The sequence below is a fragment of the Palaemon carinicauda genome, chromosome 11 (assembly GCF_036898095.1).
Source record: "Palaemon carinicauda isolate YSFRI2023 chromosome 11, ASM3689809v2, whole genome shotgun sequence".
NCBI classification, from domain to species: Eukaryota; Metazoa; Arthropoda; class Malacostraca; order Decapoda; family Palaemonidae; genus Palaemon; species Palaemon carinicauda.
This window is the reverse complement of record NC_090735.1, coordinates 107418877-107427903: the sequence shown is the minus strand read 5'-3', so window position 1 is coordinate 107427903 and position 9027 is coordinate 107418877. Positions and strand designations below refer to the sequence as shown.

At 43.3% G+C, this 9027-nt stretch overlaps 1 protein-coding gene across 1 annotated transcript in view; it reads left to right on the top strand.

Moving 5' to 3' along the window:
• The window catches only part of LOC137650115 (discoidin domain-containing receptor tyrosine kinase B-like), a 436271-nt gene that overhangs the window by 421317 nt on the left and 5927 nt on the right, over positions 1-9027 (top strand). Inside the window, 1 exon segment of the mRNA XM_068383246.1 lies at positions 4229-4370. Within this exon segment, the coding sequence (XP_068239347.1) occupies positions 4229-4370 (142 nt within the window).

Sequence of the window (9027 nt, the reverse complement as noted above, 5' to 3'; positions counted from 1 at the left end):
GTAACTTTCTAGATATTTTATGGATAAAGACACAGATCGTTAAGATCACAAAATAAAGTTTTACTTTCTGTTGGCAACATCGAGTGGTGGGTGCTCTAGGTATCATTACCATAACACGAAAAGTAAATCCCCTTTTTTATATGTAACCCGTAACTTCAAATTACTGATATAGCTAGTCATTGGCGAACAATTAATGCCAAATAATTCAGGCTCCATGAAAATGTAAACAGGATTAGCCCGTAGTTAGGACCTTTCTTTTCTTCTCTAACTGGAATCTTTCCCTGAGGGCTTTTGCATAGGCCCCTCAACTGTCTTGTCACCGAATCCTGACAGTCCTAGACCGTGCTGACAGTCTAACTTGACGTTAACGATTGCTCCAAAGAGTTGATGTGTTAAAAATGCATGCCTGTTTTCGCCTAATGGTGCTTGGGGGGGGGGGAGAGAGAGAGAGAGAGAGAGAGAGGAGAGAGAGAGAGAGAGATCAGGATGCCAAAGCCAAGATTATATATTTTTTTGTCATTACTTATAAGTTTTTATATGCTTCCTGTCTCGGGTTATTTATGAAATTAATGTCAGAACGGTTTAGTCCTTTTCGTTCATTTATTATAGATAAAGTGATCGAAATATTTTCGTTTAAACCGTTTACTAACCGAGAATAAAACCCCTTTTTTATTATGGGAAATGGGTCTTTACAGTTGATAATGATTGTTGAATAATATCTATTTTTTACATCTGTTGTCCAAGTTATGCACTGTTTAATTTAAGCACTTAAAACAGAAATTAATGAATATTTTTTGTCTTTAATACTATATGATGAATATTTCCCAAATTTCGTTCCCGGAACGTTTTGCCATAAATAATGTAATCATGAATACTAGTTTGCTGTTAATGTTATATAACGAAGCTTTTACGAACCTGCCTAATTATACAGCAGCTTGCAGGAAATGTGAGGAGTTCAGGCAACGACACTAAACTCCAATTTCTGTCACTGACCATGAAACGGTGTTTACTGCAAATGAACCCTTCCAGAGAATACTTCTGTTCCATTTCTCTTTACGTCTAACAAGAAAATTGATAAGTTTTTTTTTTTACTGGAGCTGTGCCTGCCGTTAATGGAGCATATTCTGTTTTCAGTTTTCATCCTATTTAATACCATTTACACAATTCGACAATTTGAGTTGAAGACCGCTTATCCGGTTCGTTTCGGCTCGCTGCAGAATCCACAAGGTTTGTTTGCCGTGTACAAGTGATTATTTGAAGAATCATAGCGGTGGAGTAGTGTCAAATCCACACTATCGTAACAGCCGGAAAATAGAAATTCTGAAACAATGTGATTATAAGTCAAAGACGTTTAATCTTTGGGTTATCTTGAAGGTTTGAAGTAACACGAGAACTTTCCATCGTAAAATTATGTTAGTTTGAAATTTTTTTCACTCGTAATATTGAATGAAATATTTTCTTTCGGTTACGACGTTCTGTACTGTAAAGTACAGTACCAACTTATTACAGTATTTCTTTTATAAAGTTCTTACATTAACTAGTTTATTATTTCCCTTTTTCAGGAATGTGTTGATATTAGGAGAGGTGGCATTCTAAAATTCATGATTGAATCTTTTTCTTTTTGCAGGAATGTGTTGATATTAGGAGAGGTGGCATTCTAAAATTCATGATTGAATCTTATTCTTTTTGCAGGAATGTCTTGATACTAGGAGAGGTGGCATTCAAAAATTCATGATTGAATCTTTTTCTTTTTGCAGGAATGTGTTGATATTAGGAGAGGTGGAATTTTAAAATTCATGATTGAATCTTTTTCTTTTTGCAGGAATGTGTTGATATTAGGAGAGGTGGAATTTTAAAATTCATGATTGAATCTTTTTCTTTTTGCAGGAATGTGTTGATATTAGGAGAGGTGGCATTCTAAAATTCATGATTGAATCTTATTCTTTTTGCAGGAATGTCTTGATACTAGGAGAGGTGGCATTCAAAAATTCATGATTGAATCTTTTTCTTTTTGCAGGAATGTCTTGATATTAGGAGAGGTGGAATTTTAAAATTCATGATTGAATCTTTTTCTTTTTGCAGGAATGTGTTGATATTAGGAGAGGTGGCATTCTAAAATTCATGATTGAATCTTTTTCTTTTTGCAGGAATGTGTTGATATTAGGAGAGGTGGCATTCTAAAATTCATGATTGAATCTTATTCTTTTTGCAGGAATGTCTTGATACTAGTTGAGGTGGCATTCAAAAATTCATGATTGAATCTTTTTCTTTTTGCAGGAATGTGTTGATATTAGGAGAGGTGGCATTCTAAAATTCATGATTGAATCTTATTCTTTTTGCAGGAATGTCTTGATACTAGGAGAGGTGGCATTCAAAAATTCATGATTGAATCTTTTTCTTTTTGCAGGAATGTCTTGATATTAGGAGAGGTGGAATTTTAAAATTCATGATTGAATCTTTTTCTTTTTGCAGGAATGTGTTGATATTAGGAGAGGTGGAATTTTAAAATTCATGATTGAATCTTTTTCTTTTTGCAGGAATGTGTTGATATTAGGAGAGGTGGCATTCTAAAATTCATGATTGAATCTTATTCTTTTTGCAGGAATGTCTTGATACTAGGAGAGGTGGCATTCAAAAATTCATGATTGAATCTTATTCTTTTTGCAGGAATGTCTTGATATTAGGAGAGGTGGAATTTTAAAATTCATGATTGAATCTTTTTCTTTTTGCAGGAATGTGTTGATATTAGGAGAGGTGGAATTTTAAAATTCATGATTGAATCTTTTTCTTTTTGCAGGAATGTGTTGATATTAGGAGAGGTGGAATTTTAAAATTCATGATTGAATCTTTTTCTTTTTGCAGGAATGTGTTGATATTAGGAGAGGTGGCATTCTAAAATTCATGATTGAATCTTATTCTTTTTGCAGGAATGTCTTGATACTAGGAGAGGTGGCATTCAAAAATTCATGATTGAATCTTTTTCTTTTTGCAGGAATGTCTTGATATTAGGAGAGGTGGAATTTTAAAATTCATGATTGAATCTTTTTCTTTTTGCAGGAATGTGTTGATATTAGGAGAGGTGGCATTCTAAAATTCATGATTGAATCTTATTCTTTTTGCAGGAATGTCTTGATACTAGGAGAGGTGGCATTCAAAAATTCATGATTGAATCTTTTTCTTTTTGCAGGAATGTGTTGATATTAGGAGAGGTGGCATTCTAAAATTCATGATTGAATCTTATTCTTTTTGCAGGAATGTCTTGATACTAGGAGAGGTGGCATTCAAAAATTCATGATTGAATCTTTTTCTTTTTGCAGGAATGTCTTGATATTAGGAGAGGTGGAATTTTAAAATTCATGATTGAATCTTTTTCTTTTTGCAGGAATGTCTTGATATTAGGAGAGGTGGCATTCTAAAATTCATGATTGAATCTTATTCTTTTTGCAGGAATGTCTTGATACTAGGAGAGGTGGCATTCAAAAATTCATGATTGAATCTTATTCTTTTTGCAGGAATGTCTTGATATTAGGAGAGGTGGAATTTTAAAATTCATGATTGAATCTTTTTCTTTTTGCAGGAATGTGTTGATATTAGGAGAGGTGGAATTTTAAAATTCATGATTGAATCTTTTTCTTTTTGCAGGAATGTGTTGATATTAGGAGAGGTGGCATTCTAAAATTCATGATTGAATCTTATTCTTTTTGCAGGAATGTCTTGATACTAGGAGAGGTGACATTCAAAAATTCATGATTGAATCTTATTCTTTTTGCAGGAATGTCTTGATACTAGGAGAGGTGGCATTCAAAAATTCATGATTGAATCTTATTCTTTTTGCAGGAATGTCTTGATATTAGGAGAGGTGGAATTTTAAAATTCATGATTGAATCTTTTTCTTTTTGCAGGAATGTGTTGATATTAGGAGAGGTGGAATTTTAAAATTCATGATTGAATCTTTTTCTTTTTGCAGGAATGTGTTGATATTAGGAGAGGTGGAATTTTAAAATTCATGATTGAATCTTTTTCTTTTTGCAGGAATGTCTTGATACTAGGAGAGGTGGACATTCAAAAATTCATGATTGAATATTATTCTTTTTGCAGGAATGTCTTGATATTAGGAGAGGTGGAATTTTAAAATTCACGATTGAATCTTTTTCTTTTTGCAGGAATGTGTTGATATTAGGAGAGGTGGAATTTTAAAATTCATGATTGAATCTTTTTCTTTTTGCAGGAATGTGTTGATATTAGGAGAGGTAGCCAAGATAACCCAAGTGGGATCAGCTTTATCCAGATATGCTGGAGATTATTGGCGCGCTCCTGATGGAAGAGGTCCCGCTCCTCTCAGGTGGATCAGCCCTGAAGCACTTTGCCAGGTAAAAAGGAGGTTTTTACTTTTTCCTAATGAATACCTCCCCAGTGTTAAGCACGTATATACTACACTATAATAGATTTATTTCTAGGAAAGAGCATTTTTTTCTACTTATGAAAAGATAGCCGTTTCCTGGAAAGAGCATTTTTATCTTAAAGGAGTTAGCCATAACGATGCAAATAACCAAGAATTTTGAAGCTTCGTGGCTTTATAGTGTACAGTACCGGTACAAACAAGAACTTACCAGCAGCAAAACTTTCTTTGAAATTAGACATAGGCACTCAATCTTCAATGTTAAATACCTTTCAGCACCCCTGTCGCCTGTTAGTCTAACCTTTTCTTTGTCAGGTCTATTTTTAGTTTAATTAAACTTAGGTTTATCGACATTGCAATTTCTTATGTACATTTGCGGTAAATATATCACATTCAATGGCTCACACTCATTTTTCTTTGTGTGTATATATATATATATATATATATATATATATATATATATATATATATATATATATATATATATATATATATATATATATATATATATATATATATATACTTACCTTCGAACTACTTTCTTATAGGAGATAACTGGTTATCTCTTTCTTTGACCAGAGATTTGAATATATACCCCCCCCCCCGCTTCGCGCTCTCAGTAGCTTTTACCCCCGGCATCCAGGAATGTGCCCCGAGGGTAGGATTAACGGTAGGTCGCCCGTTAGCCAGGTCACGTTCATCATTAAGTTCTCTGGTCGAGAGAGGTGAACATCTCTCTCGCTCGTATCTTTTTCTCTTTCGATCCTTTGTGTGCGTCCTGTGACCCACGTGTTCCCAGCGTGGCAACTTGCGTTTTTATAGTGTGCTTTCCCAAGTGTTCCTGTGCGTTCACTTTTCAGCCGTGTGCTTACCCAGTGTTTAATTCATTTCCTTAAGTGCTTGTGTCGTGCGTTATGGAGCAGTATTCCTTAATTTCCTTCAAGGAATTAATAGCTGAAGGGAACAATTTTTACAATAAATCATTCTTCCTCCCCTTATCCTCTGTGTTAGCCGTGTAAGGGCAGCTTATGTTCCCCTACAACCACGTGTCAGGACTACTAGTCCTGGAACGTAGTGCAGTAAGTGCACTTCGGCACCAAGAGGAAGAATACATCCAAGAGGCTCATAGGAAGACGAGCCTCTCCTCGCCACTTACTTCCCGATGCCTCGTCGAATAGAGCTTCTTATACAGCCATCTTCCCCTACCCAGAGTAGGGGACGAGGTAAGTAAGTTGCGGGGAAGTGCCCATTGCTCTTCCCCAGGAGTTTGAGTGGGTGCGGTATAGCACCAAGAAGAAGTAGGCGACGAAGGTTCGCCTAAGAAGACTAGCGCCGGGCGTCTCGCCTGACAGAGCGTCCCTACTACCCTCTCCTACCCAGAGTAGGAGACGAGGTTGGTCTTTTGTGGAGAAGTTAACTCCTAAGAAGTAGTTCGAGGTAAGTGCTACTTTCAAGAGTGTGTGGGGAGACGGAGTCATGGTGCAAGCAGGCCCCACCTCCTCTGATGACCCCATGTGGGGAAAAATGTCCCTAATTCTTCTCCAGTCTCTTTGGCGTATTTTTCAGTCTCTTCTGCAGCCGAGGGCCTCGCCGAGAAGGAGCCTCCTAGGTCTGTATTGCAGCGTTCCCCGGACCGGCAGCCCAGGGTTTTTTCTCACCACGAAGGCCATCCTCCAGACGCAGATATAACCCTCTCAGGGAGAAATGCGAGAAGGCCTCTTCAGGCAGGCGTAAAGCCGCGAAGCTTCCGGTTTACCCCGCCAGCGGGTGTAACCGGACTTCTTTACGGGCAGCCTGGCCGAATCAGCACAGCTCGGACTTAAAGGAACGGTTCCCTCCGTCGGGTCAGCCCACAGGGATCCGCGTCCGCGTCTCCCAGAGAGAATACACGGACGGTAGTCCTCGACGGTACGGCGATGCCGGTTCTGACCCCCAAACCGGGTGCGGAGCTCCCGCCGGGGAAGACTGGTACCACCGCAAGGGAGTGCCTGGTATTCCAGAACCGAAGCGCCCGATGGGGAGTGCCCGGTGACCCGGCTCCTCGAGATCAAGCCATAGGAAGGACTCTACAGGGAAGCGTAAGTCCCCGAAGCCTCCGGTTCACCCCGCCCAGCGGGGGGAAACGCGCTTCTTTCCAGGCAGCCAGGCCGAACCAGCCCAGCTGGTGCGGCCTTCAGGTCGGAAGGAACGGTTCCCGCTGTTGGGTCAGCCCCCAGGAACCGCACCCTCAGCACCCAGAGCCTAAGGGCGAACAAGACTCTCCGCTGATCCAGCGGTGCCTACACGATCCCGAGCCCCTGGTCCAGTCGTCCCTGCAGATGAGGTCCAGTACCTTGGCAGGACGGCGCCCCTGGCCCCCAGGGTCAGGCGTCCGGTCGGCGCGCCCGGTAACCCGGCTCCCCCGCCCCAGGCCGAGGTCTCGGCTGACGGAGGAGAGGGCTCGCCGACGGAAGACTCCGCCTATAGGAGAACGGTTAGCCTGATAAGGAGGCACCACGGAAAATTACTCCAGGGCCTCAAGAACCAAGGGAAGGTCTATTTGCCCGAGGGACATCGCCCAGGACCTTGTAAAGTGGAGACGGCCGTGGACATTCTGAGCCAAGGAGCTTCTGACGACAGAGCTTCTTCGGCCCCAGTCTGTTTCTCACCTGCAGAGGCCTCCATGATGGAAGAGATGTTGCGAGACCTAATTAATGTCTCCTCTTGGCTAGATTGGTGGGCTTCCACGTTGGTGGGTGTGCAAGCCTCCTACGACCCCGAAGACCCTGACCAGCAAAGCCTGATGAGGGACCTCATTACCTTCGGGGGTAAAACCCTAAAGTTCCTCTCGTACCAATCTCTCGCCCTTACAGCCAACTGGGTTCTCCGTAAGAGAGACACGGTCCTCACCAAAGTGTCCTGGAAAGTACCGGACAGGGAGGCGCGAGCAATTCGCAGCCTCCCCCTGTGGGGAGAGTCTCTTTTTCCAGTGAAAGAGTTAGAGGCCTTGATGGAAAAGGTCTCAAAGAGGATGGAGGGCAACGTCTCCAAACCGGCAGCGTCAAGGAGACCTCCATACAAGAGGTCCGTCTCGGACAGCGCCGCGACGCCCCAAGCCTCTTCCAGCACTACGAGGAGAGAAGCCCCCTCTTCCTCCTGGTCCTCAACTCCGCAACCCTCCCGCAGAGGTAATTCAGCACCCTCAGGCTCCTTCAGGTCGGGTTACTCCGCCTCTAGGAGAGGCAGATCAGGCCATTCCTCTAGAAGAAGGTAGAGTGGGAGGCCCCCTATCCCCGCCCAAGCCTCGGGTTGGGGAATGCCTCAGACTACATTGGCAAGCATGGAAGGCCCAAGGAGCAGAACCTAGGACAGTGTCCGTCCTAAAGGAGGGCTACAGACTCCCGTTCCTGGCGAATCCACCCCCTCTTATTCCGGCCAGCCGGACGGAATGGCTAGCGCCCAAAGATCCAGTAAAAAGGACCGCCCTTCAAGAGGAGGTGTCCTCCATGTTGGAGAAGGGCGCCATGGAAGAAGTTCCTCTCCCAGGACCTGGTTTCTACAGTCGCCTGTTCCTGGTAGAGAAAGCGACGGGGGGGGGGGGGGGGGGGGGGGTGGAGGCCAGTTATAAATCTGTCGCCTCTCAACAAGTTCGTCAAGAAGACGGACTTCAAGAGGGACACTCCAAAGTCAGTTCTGCTGTCCTTGAAGGAGAAAGATTTTATGATGACCGTCGACCTCAAGGACGCATACTTCCAAATTCCGATCCACCCATCGAGTCGGAAGTTCCTCCGGGTGAAATGGGGTTCCCAGATCCTGCAATTCAGGACTCTTTGCTTCGGTCTGTCAACAGCGCCCCAGGTGTTCACGAGAGTCTTCGCGACTGTATCAGTGTGGGCTCACGAACGGGGCATCCGCCTTATCAGATACCTGGACGACTGGTTGCTCCTTTCCGCCTCAAAGGTCCTCTTGGAAGAACAAGGGAGAAGTCTCCTTCAGTTTTGCAGAGATCTGGGTATCGTCATCAACCCAAAGAAGTCCAATCTATCCCCGTCCAACAGAATGAACTACTTGGGGATGACATTGGACACCATTCAAGGGAAAGTTTTCCCTTCGGAGGACAGAATCAAGAACCTCAGGCACATCATCAAGCCCTTCCTATCGGAACAGCCAAGGAGAGCGAAAGACTGGCAGAGGATAATAGGCCACCTGGTCTCGTTGGAGAAACTAGTCCCACAGGGGAGGATAAAGCTCAGATCCATCCAATGGAATCTCAAGAGCCTCTGGTGCCAGACACACTCACAACAAGTGCTAGTTCGGGTCCTTCCAGACACAAGACCCTCCCTGGAATGGTGGTACTGCCAGTTGAACTCCCTCAAGGGCCCTTCGGGACCAGTTCTCCAGAATTGCTCCTGTTCACAGACGCCTCCAACCAAGGGTGGGGAGCCCACCTCCTCGGCGGGATGGCACGAGGCACCTGGTTGGAAGGGGAAAAGCAACTCCACATCAATGTCCTGGAGTTGAAAGCAGTCCAGAAGGCATGCTTACACTTCGCAAGTCTGCTAAAAGGAAACACCGTGGCGTTGATGTACGACAACGCCACGGTAGTAGCGTACATAAAGAAGCAGGGGGGCTTAAAATCGAAGGAGTTG